At 53.0% G+C, this 18,107-nt stretch overlaps 9 protein-coding genes across 9 annotated transcripts; 3 read left to right on the top strand and 6 right to left on the bottom strand.

Moving 5' to 3' along the window:
* Window positions 1–438: 438 nt before the first annotated feature.
* CLAFUR5_02971 (Aflatoxin B1 aldehyde reductase member 4) lies at window positions 439–1,365 on the top strand (the record flags this gene model as incomplete). The annotated part of the gene is made up of 1 exon (XM_047902119.1): window positions 439–1,365. The coding sequence occupies one exon, from the start codon at window positions 439–441 to the stop codon at window positions 1,363–1,365; it is 927 nt and encodes a 308-aa protein (XP_047759000.1).
* A 53-nt stretch (window positions 1,366–1,418) lies between these two features.
* Window positions 1,419–2,317, bottom strand: CLAFUR5_02970 (Putative glutamine amidotransferase-like protein; the record flags this gene model as incomplete). The annotated part of the gene is made up of 2 exons (XM_047902118.1): window positions 1,419–1,910; window positions 1,967–2,317. 2 exons carry the CDS (start codon window positions 2,315–2,317, stop codon window positions 1,419–1,421), a joined length of 843 nt encoding a protein of 280 aa, XP_047758999.1.
* Window positions 2,318–2,785: 468 nt separating this feature from the next.
* CLAFUR5_02969 (uncharacterized protein) lies at window positions 2,786–3,193 on the bottom strand (the record flags this gene model as incomplete). Its single annotated transcript, XM_047902117.1, has 1 exon — window positions 2,786–3,193. One exon carries the CDS (start codon window positions 3,191–3,193, stop codon window positions 2,786–2,788), a length of 408 nt encoding a protein of 135 aa, XP_047758187.1.
* A 2,099-nt stretch (window positions 3,194–5,292) lies between these two features.
* On the bottom strand, window positions 5,293–6,831 carry CLAFUR5_02968 (uncharacterized protein; the record flags this gene model as incomplete). Its single annotated transcript, XM_047902116.1, has 1 exon — window positions 5,293–6,831. One exon carries the CDS (start codon window positions 6,829–6,831, stop codon window positions 5,293–5,295), a length of 1,539 nt encoding a protein of 512 aa, XP_047758188.1.
* Window positions 6,832–6,989: 158 nt separating this feature from the next.
* CLAFUR5_02967 (putative sucrose utilization protein SUC1) lies at window positions 6,990–9,235 on the bottom strand (the record flags this gene model as incomplete). Its single annotated transcript, XM_047902115.1, has 3 exons — window positions 6,990–7,460; window positions 7,515–8,991; window positions 9,120–9,235. 3 exons carry the CDS (start codon window positions 9,233–9,235, stop codon window positions 6,990–6,992), a joined length of 2,064 nt encoding a protein of 687 aa, XP_047758193.1.
* Window positions 9,236–9,823: 588 nt separating this feature from the next.
* Window positions 9,824–10,999, bottom strand: CLAFUR5_02966 (Oxidoreductase BOA17; the record flags this gene model as incomplete). The annotated part of the gene is made up of 1 exon (XM_047902114.1): window positions 9,824–10,999. One exon carries the CDS (start codon window positions 10,997–10,999, stop codon window positions 9,824–9,826), a length of 1,176 nt encoding a protein of 391 aa, XP_047758194.1.
* A 388-nt stretch (window positions 11,000–11,387) lies between these two features.
* Window positions 11,388–12,563, top strand: CLAFUR5_02965 (Mediator of RNA polymerase II transcription subunit 6; the record flags this gene model as incomplete). The annotated part of the gene is made up of 1 exon (XM_047902113.1): window positions 11,388–12,563. One exon carries the CDS (start codon window positions 11,388–11,390, stop codon window positions 12,561–12,563), a length of 1,176 nt encoding a protein of 391 aa, XP_047758195.1.
* Window positions 12,564–13,306: 743 nt separating this feature from the next.
* Window positions 13,307–14,392, top strand: CLAFUR5_02964 (uncharacterized protein; the record flags this gene model as incomplete). The annotated part of the gene is made up of 1 exon (XM_047902112.1): window positions 13,307–14,392. The coding sequence occupies one exon, from the start codon at window positions 13,307–13,309 to the stop codon at window positions 14,390–14,392; it is 1,086 nt and encodes a 361-aa protein (XP_047758196.1).
* A 543-nt stretch (window positions 14,393–14,935) lies between these two features.
* CLAFUR5_02963 (Molybdenum cofactor biosynthesis protein 1) lies at window positions 14,936–18,072 on the bottom strand (the record flags this gene model as incomplete). Its single annotated transcript, XM_047902111.1, has 2 exons — window positions 14,936–16,584; window positions 16,767–18,072. 2 exons carry the CDS (start codon window positions 18,070–18,072, stop codon window positions 14,936–14,938), a joined length of 2,955 nt encoding a protein of 984 aa, XP_047758189.1.
* Window positions 18,073–18,107: the final 35 nt, after the last annotated feature.

Below are 18,107 nucleotides of genomic sequence, written 5' to 3'. Positions count from 1 at the left end.
CAACCCAGTAGTAAATAATGAGTAATATGTTATCGAGGCATGACAGCCCTCTACTTCAGGACTGTGCACAGGGCTCTGCGGGCGTCTGATACCAAGCGGAAACGAACGGCTTGAGTCATCAGCCAAAGAACGTCTCTCCTGCTTGCACCAAGACGTATCGCTATAGATGCATCCAGCTATACTTGAGTCGTGCTACCACGAAACGGCGGACGAATACTCAACATGCAGCTGCCTTGAAGGAGTCTCAAATGTCGATCAGTCATCTTATCCGCCCTAGTGCTGCGCAAGCTTACATGCTCGAAGACACTAACCTCCAGATCTCCGTATGTCAGCACGCGCAATGCTTCTACGACTTTCACATCAATCACGCTCGCTCGACCATTGTCTCTTCGCCCGCAATCCAGACACCCGAGCCAGACATCCAACCCATCAGTCAACATGCCACCACACTTCATCTCCGGCGACATTGGCCAACACGACCCTGAGGCAGTCAGCAAGATCTTCGAACAACATAACATAACTCACATCGACACTGCAGCACGCTACCAAAATGGCGAATCGGAGAAGATCATCGGTCGTTCCTCTCTACCGAAACAGATTTCCATCAATACCAAGATCCTCATTACAGAAATGACAGACCCATTCCTATTACCTGACCGCATCGAGAAATCCTTAATGAACAGCCTCAAAGTCCTGAACTTGGGCCAAGTCGACACTCTATATTGCCACGGACCAGACTCCATCACACCCATCGCAGACCAAGCCAAAGCCCTCAACGAGCACTACAAACAAGGCCGCTTCAAACACCTTGGCGTCTCCAACTTCAGCACGGAAATGCTGCAGGAATGGCTCGATATCGCAGGCGAAGAGGGCTACGTCAAACCCTCGTGGTACCAAGGCCAGTACAATCTCCTCTGCCGCGGTCACGAAGATACCCTCTTTCCTTTGCTGCGGAAGCACGGCATCCATTACGCTGGATATGCACCGCTTGGGGGAGGGTTCCTGTTGGGAAACTTCACTGAAGATGGTGTGCAAGCCGGAAAGAGGTTCTCGTTGCAAACGCCGTACGTGAAGTGGTATGATCATGCCAGTATGCATGAGGCGGTGAAGAAGCTGAACGGGGTCTCGGAGAGGGCAGGAGTAGAGATGGATGAGCTTTCGTTGAGGTGGCTCGTGTATCATTCTGCTCTTGAGGAGGGTGACGCGGTGATTCTGGGGTTGAGTAGTAAGCTCACTCACTTTGAGTCGAGTTTAAAGAAGGCTCAGGGCGGACCGCTGGAGAGTGGTGTTGCCGCTGGATTGAGCGCCTTGTGGGAGGGTGTCAAGGCTGATGGTATGGATATGATTGATACGAGGAAATGGTAGTGCAAAGTCGGTGCTGCGCTCAGAATAGAACAGAAGGATGGAGACCCCAGACGCTAGTCTATGTCATGATCATCACCATGGAAGAACCTCACGACTGCCGCAGCCACAACCTCACCATCATGCTCCAGATGTGCTTTCTCCTGAGCCTCCCGGACCTGCTCCAAATCTTTCTTCCCTATGGCGCCAGACTTCTGCCTGAGCTCAATCTGCCTGTGAACCATGTTCTCATCGAATCCCAGATGCCCCTGCGAAGTAAACAGCCGATCTCTAATGTACAGACCTTGTACCTCCGTATGTTCAGTCGATGCCCAGACGTGTACCTTGGTCCCTGCATCGAGTAGGTCCGTGGTCTCGGATGACGGTACAGTCGTAACGTGATCCTGGTGCATCTGATGGACGGTAAGAGTTTTGTCGTTCGTGACGAAGAGCTTTTGGCCGACCAGGGTCAAGTCCATCGATGTATGCGATAGCTCCCACCGCTCTCCGGGGGTGGGTTCAACCTTAGCCCCCAGTGTACGAGCAAGTAGCTGGTGTCCAAAGCAGACCTGTGTAGATATTATCAGTGCACCAATCTTGCAAATCGACACCAAACTGTGCTTACACCGCTGAACTTTATCTCTGGCCTAGTCGTCCAGAGGTTCTTGACAAGCTCACGAAGCTGAACGATCCACGGATCATCGCCGTGTGCATCATACATGGATCCAGTTATGAGAATGGCGTGTACGTCTTCAGGAATCTCGGAGGCATGAGGAACGTGACCGTGATGATTGTGCTCCGGGTCATCGACGACGAAATGTTGATCGAGTTCTACCCCAAGCGGCGGATCATGACTCTGTCCAGCTTTGGTGAAGAGATGATTGAAGATATCCGCGAAACTTCCCTTCTCGTGTTGAGTGTCGGGATGAGGCTCGTCCGTTTCCAGAACCAGAATCTTCACGAAGTCTTTATGCATCCTGATGGGTGGAGGGGAAATTCCGAGTCAACTTCCAGACGCAATGACTGCCTCTCCGACAGCAGCGATTTCTTTGACAAGGACCCAGGTCGCTTTGAGCTGTCCTTTTTGACCACGCCACAATGCCGGAAGTCGTATAGTGAGCCGTCGTGCCAAGGCTCTTCGTACATGATGACGCTCATACCAAACTAGGTGTCCTGTTCGGTCGGACGCTGGGCAAGCCTTGAAGGCATCACCGTGCAAAGTATTTCGTAAGATGAATGCGTATAGGGAAAATGTTGGAAGGTCCGGACGATGGCGAATGACGTATCTTCCTTGGCAATGTCTGGTCCCACGATGTTCCTGACCTGTGAAACACTGTCGCGGGATGGCTCTGTAGGCGATGGCTGAAGCGCCCCTGACATGGTCTGGATCACCATACCTCCGGTACGTGGTGTCTAATGGGCAGTCTCCTGCGTGTCTTCCGTCTCATACCTCGATTGCAGGTGCTATTGAGCCTGAGCTTTGAGGGAGAGCATCCAGTCTGCGGGTGTTGGCGAAATATCCAGGGAAGTTTCTCTCCGCGTTGGTGGCTGCCCAGAAAGAGAGCAGAGACTCTTCGTATGATTGACTCTGCTGCTGCGATTCGACGTGGGGTGGCTGCCATGCAGACTGGCGAAGGAATCTACGAGGACTGTTACTGACTGCCAACGTGATCTCGGTGTTGGGAAACTCATACGATACAGATCGAGCTAGGGCTGCCGCGTCTGACTCCTCTTGCTTGACAATCGGATCGGTTTGTGCAGAGCTGTTTCCTTCAGCTTCGTTGACGTGGTCTGTCGGGCCCATGGGATCCTTGGAAATCGGCCCCGTGCGCGCATTATTGAGCTCGCACATCTCGACAAGCCTTCAGCAATGTACGCGGAACACCTCGAATAGCATATGCGGCGCATCTTTTTTGAGTCTTGGCTCCCCGCCTTTCATTTCTAGCATTCGTTTGAGGCCGGGGAAGTGTACTCGTAGAGCATTGTCTCTATTCCCCAGAAGACATTCGTGGACAGCAAATTTGTGGATAGCGGTCCGCGTCGCTGCGCTGAGTCTGCGATCTGGGTCACCGAGAGCGTTGTTGATCTCTCGGCATAATTCTGTCCTTTCAATCGAGAAGCTCGGGTGTGTTGTGAGTTATGCCACCGTAACATAGCTAGCGAATGCTCAGACGTTCAGCATTGCGCTGGAGGCCCTGCCGGCGGAACTTGCGAGGGCAATCCAGCGATCGTCTTGTCCCGTCACCAGCTTCGCCACACGGCGTTAAGTCTTTTCAGGTTGGCTTACTCTATGGAGAGCCGACGTCTCGTTCCCTGACGAGCGTTCGGGTAGGCGTTCGTGATACCAGACAGGAGATCGGTATAGTATAGCAGAGGGTCGGTCATCGATTCTCGCTGAATTCATGATTGGAAATCGCAACACTTTATGACGGTCATCAACTCGATGTTTGTCATCTTCCAGTACTTGGGGAACGCGTCGGCACTCCCTAAGTCTTTTAGCACAACCTCGTAAGCTCGATCACTCCAATGCTCAACTTACAGACGTGGAGGACGTCAGCGTACCATGGCTCGTACCTAAAAGCGTACGATACAAGGTCAGCAGATGTCTCAGACACGCGAAGATGCCTAGTACCCTTCACTTTGCTTACGGCACTGGAGCGTTTGCGAACGTCGTCGATAACCTGTTCTCCAGCGTATCCCGCCTTGCCGCCGCCTCAATCCCATCCTGCTCGACTATCGAGGCACTACGAAGCCTCTTCCGTGCGCTTCTGGACTGCTTGTTGCTCGTTGCTTCCTCATGGGGAGTGTTCGGAGGGACAATGACGTTGAACTGTCCCACCGACTGCGACAGCTGCAGCGGCAATGTCGTCTGGAGGCGGCATTCGTGGGTGTGGAAGGTTGCTCTTGATCGAATCTTGTGACGAAGTGATGGTGCAACGACATCGTGAGGATTCTGTACGTTGACAAAGGTGAGCTCTGATCCGGGATACATCTGATGGGCAAGCAGAAAACAGCAAGTGCCGAATCTGGCTTATACGGTACCCGCTTTTGGCAGTGACTCCACAATTTTACCGCGGGTACATGTATACGGTGAGGCGTGTGGATTCAGCAGGTCGAGATGGTTGTGGAGCCGTGAGCGTGGTCTCTGGTTGGTTTGGCGTCCCAACTTGGGTAAGATACCAGAATCACTGCACATCTTCAGCCCGAGTATTCGACAAGAGTGTACCCAGTTCACGCTTGATAACAGCTTGTTCCCTGAGCTCGTTTGGCGCGTTTGCGGCACCAGGTGTATGACCAGCAAGCATATCCTAGGTTTAGCCGTGGTATGATGCAGAGCAGAGAGTTACCTCCATACGTGCATCGCCGTTAGTATAGGCAGTACGTTGTCTATAGTGAATCTCGAAGGGCGGCATCCGAGACCAGGGGTGTGCGTGCAAACACTGGCTGCAATTGTTTTGGTAGAACCACATTCTGGACTGTCGGCGTAAGGTCTGAGCGGCTTACGCCTTGAAGTTGGATTGCCGAAGCCTTCTAAATGACGTCTCACCTGTCGTCAAGTCCATCAAACGGCTGGAATTGTGACATACCACGAAGCAAAGCGCAGTAACTCACGCACGAGGTCTTGATATCCTGCCGAGCCGCGCGCTCTTCACCTGAGGCTCTCCAGGAAGCTTTGCTTGAAGCTGAAAGGTTGGCGCTGTATGCAGGTATAGCGACGACATGCATCCGCCGATCCAGGAACCATGTACGTCTGACGAACGCACCCTTGCATGTGATCAAATGTAGGCAATGCACCAAGATTGTTGAATCGAATCTAGCTTTCGGGCGAAAGGACATCGCGCATGGCCAGCAAGGGTTATGATTTTTCGACCATGGAGTCATGTGTGCTACCGCTGACTTAGGCAAATGGACCATGCTGACTTACATTACTTTGTCGTAGGTGTGTCCTTCCTAATACCGTTCTTCAAGATCCAGTAACTTCTTCCTGATGCTGATTTCCCTCTGCTTGACCTTCACTTCGTCCCACTCCAACTCCAGCATCAGCTTAGCCTTCTTCATGGCCCTCGAGTCGGTCCTGTCAGATGAAGGTTCTTGGGACAGCTCGGTATCCTCATTACGATCTGAGGCCTTTCTGACCAGCACAGACCTGTGGTCTTGGTCAAGAACTTTTCGGTTGGCCACGGCGTGTCGTATAGAGGCCGTTGGATCTGCTCCCACAGGAGCATCGGTGTCCTTCAGTTGACCTTGTAATGGGCGATTCACGTTTGCGGGCGATTCGTGGCCACGCGAAGCGTCCCCCTTGGGCGTCGAGCTGTTTGTATAAGGCTCCAGCCCGTGTGCTTCACGAGAATGATAGGCTTTTCGCCAGCCAACGGGACGACCTCTTGACTTGATTGGTTGTCCATTATTGTCAAGCGGATAAAATTGCGAATAGCCCACCTTCTTCATCGCCATGGGCATCTCAGCTTGAACTTCTGTGGTTGATGTCTCAGGAGCCGGGCCGATATAATCATCGAGAATGTGGTACGTGGTGTCGTACTTTGCGCTGACTATTCTACCGTTTGACGGGCGCAACGTACAGTGACCAGCATCTGTGGTGGGCGGTGGTCCATACTTGGCTCTGATGTCTTGATCCGTCTCTTTGAGTGAACAATCCGTCGATGCAGGCTGAACTTGATCAGTCCTTGTCTCATTGCGCCCCCTCATGAGCCCCTCAAGCAGGTCTGGCTGCTCTTCAGGTTTGATGGCGACATGGCCTTCGTCGTCGTCGCAATCGTCAGCTTCGAGTGCGGAGCGTCCACATCGCGCCTCCATGACCTTGCTTTGCAGTGTCGGCGAAGAAAAGTCTTCAGCACAGATCTCGAATTCGAATTCAATCGGCTTTCCATTCCTGCCTCCGAGCTTCTTGAACCACCGTTCATCGATGATTGTCGGACCTGCGAGTTCTGTCTCGGTCGGAGATCTTGGCGGGTTGGTATCATTCTCCTTCATGGGTAAGCGTGGCTCAATGTCCAGCAACTTGCCCCTTCTGAAGCGGACAGTGATGCATTCGCCAACCTCAGGTACCAAGAAAGGATGAGAGGCGGAGCTGAACTTGCAAGGCGATTTGTCCCTGGTCCAGAATACATATGTCGAGAAGCAGTATTCTTTAGCGGACTCAGCATCGATATCCCGATTGTGTTTCAATCCTGTACGCCTCCTACACAGGGGTATTGACCAGGTTTGTGTCTCGTTCTCTTTTGAGTCTCGCTTCAGAGCCGACTTAGCTTCGATCTCGATGGTGAGGACCTGGGCGCTGTGTGGCATAAACGACGTCTCAAGTCGGACAAAGACCTCGAAAGCCTGCCGTGACGATGCTACTACGAAAGTACTAGCATTTGGAGTGTGGTGTGGGCCGCCCTCGAGCTCAGGACCGGGGCCGAATTCCGCCATGAATGTGTTGTTCTCCACGCATGGCCGTAATCGAACTCCAAGCCCATTGTGCTTCATGGTTGCGGTGACACCGCGGCAGAAGTGGAAATGAGGAGTCAAAGTGGAAGTTAGTGGTTTTGTGTCAAATGATGTCCGGATGGCTGTTTTGAAAGTGCCCCTCGGATGCGGCACGGAAGTGAAGCCTGTTTTCAGCAACTTGTGAGCCGGCAAAGTCTTCACGCCGTGCCTTGTGCCAACCATGGCTGCAAAACTTCAAGCTCACTATTCTCCAGCATGCGGCCACTCGGCCGGCGCTGATCCCACTCTTCTGGCACCGCGATGCCTGGTATACCTAATGTTCCGCACATAGACAGCGTCCTGAGCATAGAGACCGAGTCTGTCATGCTCCACCGTGGACTGCTCGGCGCAAAGATCGTAGGAATTTGCTGCGTGTTCGCTTCGGAGAAGAGCGGTGCTGGCTGGTTGGGCAGAGGCAGGGTGACGTTGTTCACTTCGTAATCGATGAGGCCTTCCATCTTCGCCATAAGTGGTTTGAGGTATCGTGATTCCTTGCCGCGCATACTGGACAATTTGTTAAGCAGTATGTTGAGGTATTGTTTGCCCTCCAAGAACGTTGCCGAACTATCACCAGCTGTACATTTGAGCACATCCGCAAGGCAGCCAGCAATGTCGGAGAGTTTCTGCTCCTGTGTATTACATCAGCAAAGTGGGTCATAGAACTAGACGGCGTGACAACTTACCATGCCAATCCCATGGCTATCCAGAGCCATCGCGCTGGCCTTTGATGTGATCTCTACGACCTTTCTGGCTAACTCGACCGGGTAGTCCAACCTCATGCCGCCTTCACCTTGACCCCATATCAGGCCATTGGAGACCCCCATTTGCCAAGCAAGAACATGGAGCCATTCTCGAGTTATGCTGATGTCAAGGTGCTGAGTCTCCGTCAGCTCAGCCGTTCCAATTGAGTCCGCAGTTGCGTCCAGCTGCTTTTGTGTCCGTGCAAGCCAGGCTTCATCATTTAGACTAGCTCTTCTGGATCCCCGCCAAGCGCTGACAAAAGAGTCGTCGACTGCGCTGAAGAGGTTTGCTAGATTGACAAAGCCATTGAGTAGTTGAGGATCTTCGCTTTCGAACACTGCTGGCAATGTCACCGAGGCATGTAACCTGGTGTGCTTTCTCCTTTGTACGGCATACGCCCGCTCAGTGATGAACAGTAGCCAATACAAGCGTCGTCGCCATTGCCCTTCGACCGGGTTCAGCTTCTCATAGGACAGCTCGTCGTCCATATTCAAGTTTTCCGAGAAGGTGATGCTCTCCTGTAGATAGTGCCAAGCCTGCAAGTGCTTCTCGTGGTTGCCATAGTATGCAAATAGGAAGAAAGAAGTCATGATGCTCAGAGTAGACATGCTCTCCACATAATCAAATGTCCTCCGCTCTCGTAAACATTCTTCAGCAAAAAGGTGATCTGCCTTCTTCGTTGGATGAGGCGATGGGGGCTGTGGAATGGAATCATCAAGCTGAACGATGGTAGCAGCGCAGAGCGAGCATAAAAAGCAGTAAACGTCACGACTCAGACAGCTGGTGTTGGTGTAGAACGCGGGATCCAGGTAGACAGTCCTGTCAATGACAGGCATGATGATATACATGTGTTTGAAGAACAGGTCGACGTAAGGGAGCAATGTCTCGCCTGACAGTGCGCGGCCATGGTAGACCTCTGATGTAGTGGGTGATAGCATCTGCGGTATGCTCCCATTGCCCGTGGGACTATTGCTAGCCACAGACTGTGCGGGATAGGATGTCCAGCTCGACTGCTGGGTGGGCTCTCTCTTGAACGTAGGTAATGCTTGAGGAAGAGGCTGTTGCTGTGGCATGGCTGTCGGTACATGCTGGCAGTAAGGATGCTGATCAGGCGCAACGCTTGGGTGTACTCCGTACGCTGCGTCCGGCAATCTCGTATGCTGATGATGACTTTGGTATTGCGAAGTTGGGGATCCAGCGCTCCATTGCCAGTTTCCAAATGGACCATGTCCGTTCGGACTCGTAGGGCTAGTAGGACTCTGTAACGCCGCATCGTCGTCGATCCTCCGAAGCGCGTGCAATACTCGAGCACTGCGCAAGCCCTTTGGTCCTTTCTTCTTGGGCGGTTGCAAGTACGCGCATCTGATTGACGCTTTCTTGCACGGATTGCAAGGCTCTTCCCCATCGCACTTCACCTTTCTGTCGTACAGAAGAGGATTAGCTACACTCGAAAACCGCGTGGCATGTCGGAGCAGGCTGTTGGCGAACCGTGAGTGAGGCGCAGGTATGTCTTTTACGGACAGTACCTTCTACCGCTCAGTCCTTACCTCTTACGGCAGCAGTCGCATGCTCGCCTCAGCTGCTTCGAGGCACCGCTACCGTCGTTGCTGGCTGGGTCCGATGTTGGCGGTACTGGCTGCCCTGGCTGCGATTCGACTGCCATATTCACTCGCAACGTACAGTCTCAGCTGCTGTGCAATTGTATTCGGCCCTTCTCTTGAAACGCTATGTGCTGGCGCATTTCATCATATGCCGTACTCGGTGTCGCGGGCACTCGTTGTTGCAGCGCATCGATGGAGGGACAGTAGTGGACCAGTCTGGCGGTAACAAACAGGGTAAATCGACAACGTGGCTCTGTGCAATAGACTCGAGGCGATTGGGGAGAGATCCAAGGTGGTCCAGTCCCAGAAAGCACAGAGAATCGTGCAGCCGCAGCCCCGCTTTCCTTACGCCATCGCAGACGCTTCTTGCTTGGCTTTCAAGATAGAGTTCGCCGATCCGGCATCTGAAGGCAATATCATATATGTCGTGTGCTTGCCCTGTCCGGTGTATCCGGGGACCATTGAAGTACTGAAGTTGTCCTGTCCAAAAGTCATCTGGAGTTGCTAGATGAGTCGGCAATTCTCGTTTCCGAAGTCGGAGCCTGGGCTTGAAACAGTGCGCGATCCTATGTGGTCTGACTTCGGCATGGAGACAGATTGTCGATTCAGGTGGAGGGCTTGAATCATTGGCCATCTAGCGAACTAGACAGTCAGGTCCCAGGAAATGTGCTGTGCTGCAATGGCGTTTGCATGTCCTCGTGCTTCTCAATATCGGCCGCGCTGCTGCATTCGACGAAGTCTTCCAGCTCCTCGCTCACGGTCTTCAGCTTCTCCTTCACTGCCAGCACGCCTTCCATCCCAACAATGTGTCGCGCTGGTGGGTTATCGTGACCACCGATTGCAGCCACAGCATGTACTGTCTCTGCTACAAGTCGCTCCTTCATGCCCTTGCTGAGCGGAGGGTATAGACTCTGTACTTCGCTTGAGTGTAGCTGGTCTCCAGTGACTGGCTCAGCAGCACCGTCTATGCGGTCTAGGAGCGAGGAGAGTATGTTTCTCGACAGCGGAGCTGGGTTGTTCTCTTCTGTATAGCAGGCCATTGGTGGCGCAGACGTGATGCGATGCGTCAGGACATTGACCTCCATATTCGGCTGCACAATCGTCATCTTGATGTTGAACGGCGCGATCTCGTACGCGAGACTGTCGCAGTAGCCTTCGATCGCCCATTGCGAGGCACAATACATGCTCAGTCCGGGTGTCCCTAGATGTCCCGTGATAGCAGTCAGCAGTACTATGTGCCCATTCTTCTTCGATCGAAAGGCAGGGAGGGTGGCCTTGATGATGTTGACGGGGCCGAAGAAGTTGGTCTCGAATTGGTCCTTTACCAGACTAAGAGTACGTGGACTCTGAGACAACTCTTCCAACGTCCCAACGACGACTTCGGATTGGCAGCAGAACAGAATGTCCACACGCCCAAAGCAGCGCACTGCCTCCGCGACAGCCGATTGACACTGTCCCATGATCCGTACATCCAGAGCGACCACTCTCAGCCGGCTGCGCCATAGCTCCTTCTCCTTTTCTTCCTTATCCAGTCGCTCCTTGCGCTTGTCGGTTGATACTTCTTCGCCAGCATCTTCATCAGCGCCCTCCTTTGCCTGGCCGACCGAAGCCAGCTCTCCCAAGAAATCCTTGAAGTCTCTACTCCGCTCCGCCTGCCGCTCAAACTCCACCGGCTGCACGCCTGCCGTCACATAGTCGCCGTGCTGTAGCAGATGTCTACACAGCGATACGCCGAGTGGACTATTGGCGCAAGTCAGGAACCAAACGCGTGGTGCGTTGTGGGTAGGCCATTTGGGCCCTTTGACTTTCGAGTCTGCAGTAGACATGGCAGCATGGTCGAGCGCAGTTATTTGTAGGACGTCAGCAGATACCTCGGGCTATTGCTCGGGAGCAAGCTGTCCTGCGCGCACTGCGTTATCGCTGTCCTGTTGTGTCTGACAAAATGTATCTGCATCCGACAATCATGCCGCGGCGGGATTCTCCGCCACTAGTCTAGCATGCGTTGCTTCATTGTTGTTCACCACCATCACTTCTTCTGCCAATAACACACAACGCAGATGGTGACGTGAAGAGCCGAGTCGCGTTGGATCGACTTATCTTGTCATCGCGCTGTCCGCCTCTCAGTCAGACTACTGGTGGATTTTAGGGCAGTCCACACAGAGCCACGCGACTTCCTGCAAACAGCAGTATACAAACCCGAGGGGATAAGTAAAGATGGCCGCAATGCAGGATCCAGTGGACGAGATCCAGTATCAATTCCCGCCGATGATCGAGTGGTGGGTGAACTCGGGGTTTGGTAAGCCTATGGACGAGAACATGATCCATCGCTACTTTGCCGGCTCCCCGTTCTTCGACTCTACCACGAAGAATGGTCTCATCTTGCTGCAGGCGGAAAATGACATGCACGCTTACAATCTCTCATGGAATCGCCAAGCACTCGAGGACAACCTTCGAAAGCGGGCTGGGACCGAGTACATGATTGTAGGACAGCCTCAGCCACATCCCGATCCTGCTTTAGCAGCTCAGGGGCTCACTACCGGCGTGTACACTATCAGGAAACAAGACAGACAACGAGCGTCAGGAGACGTGTATGTGCGGCCACCTCACGTGCTGACAGAGAAGGACTCCGACGGCAAAGGTCTCTGGGGACTCACGATCCTGGGCACTTACTTTCTGCTGGGCGAGGCAGTCTATCAAGCGCCAAGCGTGTTTGATATCGTCGGAAACCGATTATTAGCTGCTGCGAGTAGCCTGAAGAAGTTCTACGAAACAGCCGACTGTCTGCCAAGATATACTCCGGCGATAGGCTACCATTATCTCCCACGCAGCTCGAAGCCGGCCGCCGCAACAACGTCTGTCCCGGGAACCCCAGCCAGATCACGAGAAGGCAGCCTGGCTCCAGCGACCGACTCGCAATCGCTAAGATTGGGCTCTGTACAACCAGATGCGCAGGCTGGAACGACGGCAGCTGCAGTGACTCAGCAAGAGACCAACCTTCTGGCCAAGTCTCTCGAAGACTCCATCCGGTATGGCGATGAGTACACCGACGAGAACCCTCTCCTTGGAGCACCAGGCACATTTTACTTTCAATCATCCAACACCGAAGTCAGGAAGCGCAGGGAGAAGGAAGCAGCTGGGTTGAAGGCTCATCTTGAGCAGACCATGACGGCGAATGCTCCAGCAGCAGTGTCGACTGCCGATGATGCGCCCAAAGCTCCATCACCACCCGCTGTCTTCACCCAAGAAAAGGTTCTCAAGGCAGAGAAAGCGAATGGAGAGAGGAAGGGTAGCAAGTCCAGCAAGAAGGATCGTAGGAAGAGCAGACCTGCCACGAGTCCGACCACTCCCGCTAGCGCTACGAGTCCGCAGGCACTGTCATCGGCGTCATGAGCTTGGATGAAGCAGACGTAGAGACTTTTCTCGCAGTGGCACATGAGTAAATCTGATCACAAGGAGATGGCATGCGAACGGCGCAAATCGGTAGGGATATATGCAGCCGAAAGCTGCCCGTGTGGCGGACGAATGATTATCAAAACGGGCCATGAGCTATGCGAGCCTCGACCCGAGCTTCTTCCCATATTCGATGCGCCTGAATCTTAACGTTATGACAACGACGGGACCGCATGAGAATAGCCATGCCGAACAGCACGTGCTCCGGCATGTCAGCACTCGCAACAGAAACCACTCATACTCCTGACGAGTAGTGGATCAGGACCACGGACATAAGGTGCACTTCACTGCTGGATTCAGTCGACGACTAGCCCTAGACGAACTATGCGGTCACCTCTGCCATACGCGAGCGACTGCAGCATCGGCCACATCTAGGTACTGTAGAAACGAAGGATACGACTTTCAAACAGAACGACTCGTGACAGCGTGTTGGTTTCGTGAGCCGCCTCTGAACGCGCCTGTTGATCCTGACTAATGACTACTTCGAGAGCGCAACTCCGCACGTGAGTATTTTGCTGCCTAACTCGTTGTTTGAGTTCGGCGTTCATAGCACATTGCATCTGAAACTTAAGCACAAATGAACACAATCAAGAAGACGTACTTTGGATCATGGCGTTAATGCTGTACCTCGTTCCACAACATCACCGACAGGAGCTTGCACGAGGCGCAGTGTCACGTCGAACATGGACACCCGAATCCTGAAAAAGAAATTCACCACCTCCGTACTCCTCAGCGCACTTTGCATAGCACTCCTATACCTTTTCCTGGACTACCCATGGGCCGCCCTCTACGTTCACGTGGAGCGTCATCCTGGCCTGACCGAAGATGACATCCGTATGTTCTCCCGAAACGCCATCAACAACACTCTAGTCATCATCCCTTCAAATCATGGAATGCTGCACTGGGTCGAGAATCTCCTTTGCTCGTTGGAACCTACCGACTTCGATGCGAGCATGATTGTGTTCTGGGCTTTGGACGAGAATACGAAAGTATACATGACAGACAGGAACCGTACGGCATATCACAACCCGGCGTTCTTTGCGACGAGCGCGAATGAGAACCGACATGGTGATACTGCTGCGTATAAGCGCATGATGCTTGAGAGGCCGAAGTTTTACATTGACGTCTTGTCGGCTGGGTTCAACATTCTGATGCTGGACGCAGACACGATATACTGGCAGTCGCCACTTTCAATCCTTCCGGACGTGAGCGAGAGTGTCGATGTTGTGTACAGTACAGATTCGAGGGAGTTCTATCAGGATCATAATGCTTTTCAGGATGCACGACGGAGAGGACCATACGTGCCGCCTATCTGCAATGGAATCTTCTGGATGAGGAGCTCTGTCAGAACGATCGCGCTTTGGACTGAAATGCTTCAGATCTTTGACCGATCTTGGCTCTGGCGGCCGAAGGGGTTTCGCGATGATCAGCGCGGGATGGATGTCTTGCTGAACGATGGCAGGGGACAAGTCGTGCCACCCTATCCTGATGGAGTCGACAGCAGCATTGTGCCGACAAGTCCTAATGCCAAATCTGAGCTGGGTGTGAAAGTTCAATTGCTGGATCAGACGCAGGTGGTGAATGGACATTTGCTCATGAACCGCAACGTAGTGTACATGGAGAATCTGGCGAATCTGAGAGAGTCGAGAAGGGATAGGATTGCTGCCCATTTCAACTGGTGGACGGAAGAGCTTAGCAAAGAAGAAGGCGCGGAACGACTGGGCTTGTATTTGCTAGATGAGAATGGTCGATGTAGAAAGCGTGAATAAGGACATCTACCACCAAAAGCTTCGCAATATTTCGTTCCACTGTCTCATAGAAAAAGGGTATAGGTATCTCCGGATGGAGGTTGAACATGAGAATGCACTGTGACAGACAATCGTAGCAGTGGCTATCTAGCGCTGAAAGCTTCGCACAATTAACCAGGGGCTGTGCCCATCTGCTTCACCCGTGGATGCAACACGATTTAAAGACCTGTGATGGCGGTCCTCGGGAGATTCTTGTCCTCACTTTCTCGGCTCAGGTCAACGACAATGCGCTTACGACTCGGTGTGCTTCGATGCCGCTCATTAGCCAGGATGGCCGCAGCGTGAAGTGGTCCATTTCGATGGCTGTGACATTGGTGCATGGTGTGCGGCAACCATGGCGTGGTATTGTTGTTTGAAGGCCCTTTGATTTTAAAGATTGCCGGCGCATAAGTGTTGGTGATATTATGTACAAGCAGATCTGAGGCTCATGCAGTGTGATCACAACTGCGCGCTGATCTGACAAGCCGCAGATACACGTATAGTGTTCCCTATAGTCTACACAGCTTACCTCCGTGCTCGTTGCACCTGTAGTGCATCTCCTGGTTTCTCCTCCCAAGGTTTCCTCGTGACAGGCACCTCCAGTCCTCGTTCTTCGAGGAATCCTCGCCCTACGTTGCGTGCCCAGGGACCGTAACAATACAAGCCACTCCTGCCGCCGCTTTTGTACACCACCTCCGTATTTGTGATCCTGATCTGACGATCGACCGCCTTGCACATGTCAACTACCGTTAAAGCCGCGGTGAGGGCAGCAGTCAGGGCTTCCATCTCTACTCCAGTTGGACCGCAGCATTCCACTTGCGCTAATATGCTTACACCGCCATTCTGTGTCTTGCGTTGACAGTGATCGCAGTGTCCAGGCGGGAGCAGCTCGACATCAGCTTCTACTTTGCTGATTGATATTGGATGACATAGCGGGACAATATCTGAAGTACGTTTAGCACCCATAATGCCCGCGATCCTGGCTACGCCGAGAACATCGCCTTTCTTGTTGCTGTTCTCGGAGATGAGGCGAAATGGATCGTCATTACTGAAATGAACTGATGACACGGCCACAGCGACCCTCTTCGTATCTTCTTTCGCGCCAACGTCAACCATGTGTGCCTCGCCAGATGCCTTCACATGGGTAAGCAATTTTGGTACAGGCTCTGAAGATGGCCCCGTATCGGGATGGTAAGGTGCAGATCTGGGTGTCACCTTCTTCGTCGATGCAGGCGGCACTGTAGGGAGTTTATCACCAGCTCGTGAAGTGGCCTCATCTTCGGGTAGAGGTTCTGTTGTATATGTGCATAGCTCGGAGATCGAGTCTGCACTTCCGTGATCATCCCGAACAAGGCCCCAAGCAGGCTTTGTGCTTACTGAAGTGGTGTCCGGGCTGGATGGATTTTGGCTTGCAGAGATAGTAGGTGATTTCATGGCGAAAGGGTTGGGTCGCGTACCAGCTGTAGTCTTTCGAATGCTGCCGCGACTTGTCCTGTCCGCGCCGGATGATGTTTGACCAACGCCCGTTGCAGGCGATTTGTCCGTCCAGTGAATGGGCCGAGAGCGACCTGGCAGACGACGAGCTTGCTGACCCGCCGTTGCCCTGCCTCTGACTTCTATCCTATTCAAGCGCGGCAGTGAGGTCGCCTGGTCGCTGGAAACATGCTCCGTTATGTAGCCTTCGCGTGATACTATTCGACGTATACTTGGTAGCGTGTCCGTTGATTCATCGCGATCAGGCACCGATCGGTTCCCTAGGGCTGAGCCTCCTGTCGTAAAGAATCCCGTGCCAGCGTTCAAGTGATCAGAGCGTTTCTCCGTCACTGGAGCATCCGGTTGCTGTCCAGGCGAAGTTTCTGCCATTTCAGGCCTTCGTGGGCGACTATATCTGCCTCTTGATGGTTCTTGAAAAAGCCCCGATAAGCTCTGGAATCCAAATGTCGATGCCAATCTGGAAGATGCTGAATCGGTCTCATGCTGAGGCTCGCCGTTGGTAGAGGGTTGATCGTCGGTGTTGCGATTTGTCGAGTACAGGCGACTTTGAGCAGCAATACTGCTCGACAAATGCAGCAAGTGGGTCGGAACATGTAACCATGGCACACTTTGCGCGGCGAGTCCAACGCTTGAAAGTCGTGAGGAATGTATTGGAAGAGCTCGGGTTCGGCTTTCATCACCTACGAATGGTCAGATACATCGTTTGCACAATCAGGGAGTGTGTGATAGTGGTGCAAAGAGACAGAAGAAATGGCGCCTTTGTCATAACTTCGTCTCATCATTTGGTATCGTCTTTTAGATCGCGCCATCAAATGCAAGTTTTCACAGCACACGCCAGAGAGAAAGAACAAAACCTACCCACCAATCAAGATCATCGGGCGGTTCTTCATTTTCTCCAACTCACCAGTTCCGGCATGCTTCGCCTTTTTGCGCTTCACTGCAGCACCAATCACATTCAGAAGTTCTCGCTCTTTGCTTATCCAGCCCTCTCCGCCATCAGAGCGATAGCTGTCCTGTTTCCGGCGGTCAAGTTCGATTTGTCGGATTGCTTCAAAAGCCGCCTCATCCATAGGATCTGCATTGTTGTCCTTCCGTAGTAGGTCACGAAGGCTAACTTCCGTTTCTCCGTGCAAACACACCTTGAGGTTGCCATCGGAAGTGATTCGTAACCTGTTGCATGTACCACAAAAGTTGTGTGTCATGCTCGTGATGAAACCAACACGGCCTTTGAAACCTGGGACCTGCCATGTTTTCGATGTGTCGTTCTTTGCGCCTTGCAAGCGTTCGATGCTAGGATATTTCGTGCCAATGAGGTCAAGCATCTCGGCATAAGGCAGCATCTTCTTCTCGGACCACTTGTTGCCACCAAATGGCATGTATTCGATAAAGCGAACTTCGATATCTTCGTCGCGGGTCATGTCCACAAAGGGCAAGATTTGGTGGTCGTTCAGGCCACGCATCGCAACGCAATTGATCTTCAGTTGAATGCCAGCACCCAGTTTGTTCATTTCCAGGACCTTGTTGATGCTCTTCATGACGGCCTCGAAGCCTTGCCTCCGAGTCAACAGTACAAATTGGTGCGGATCGAGAGTATCCAAGCTGATGTTGACGCCAGTCAAGCCTGCCTCCACCATGTCGTCCAGTTTCCGGTGCAGCGATATGGCATTCGTGGTAAGGGCAATCTCTTTCAAGCCATTGCGTCTCAGTGTGCCGAGCTGCTGCATCAACGGGACGATATCCTTCCTCACAGTAGGCTCACCTCCAGTCAGCCTGATCTTGTTCACGCCTTGGTTGACGAAGAGGGCGCTCAGATAGTAAATCTCGGCGGTCGTGAGTATGTCTCGATTCGGCGACAGCTGGATGCCCTCTTCCGGCATACAGTATAGACATCGGAGGTTGCATCGTTCCGTCAGCGATATGCGTAGGTAGTCGTGCTGTCGACTGAAGTTGTCGGTTAAGAAGTCGGAGAAGGGTTTGGCATCGCGGACGTTCTGCTTGCGGTCGCCGCGCGGCGTGATGGACGGTATATGCTCTGGGAGGAACGGTTCAGGCCGTTGTTGCTCCACGGCGGCAGCAGTGGCAATGCGCCTCCTCGAGAGCTGTTGTTGCGGCCATCGACTCCTTCGCAGCGCTCTCGGTAGCGCTCGTGATGCAGATTGTGAGGCCATTGAGGCAGGGACGGTTATCTGCAGGGAAGCAGGAA

The sequence above is a fragment of the Fulvia fulva genome, chromosome 2 (assembly GCF_020509005.1).
Source record: "Fulvia fulva chromosome 2, complete sequence".
Taxonomy (NCBI): domain Eukaryota; kingdom Fungi; phylum Ascomycota; class Dothideomycetes; order Mycosphaerellales; family Mycosphaerellaceae; genus Fulvia; species Fulvia fulva.
The sequence above is the reverse complement of the archived record's forward strand: the minus strand, read 5'-3'. Positions and strand labels throughout refer to the sequence as shown.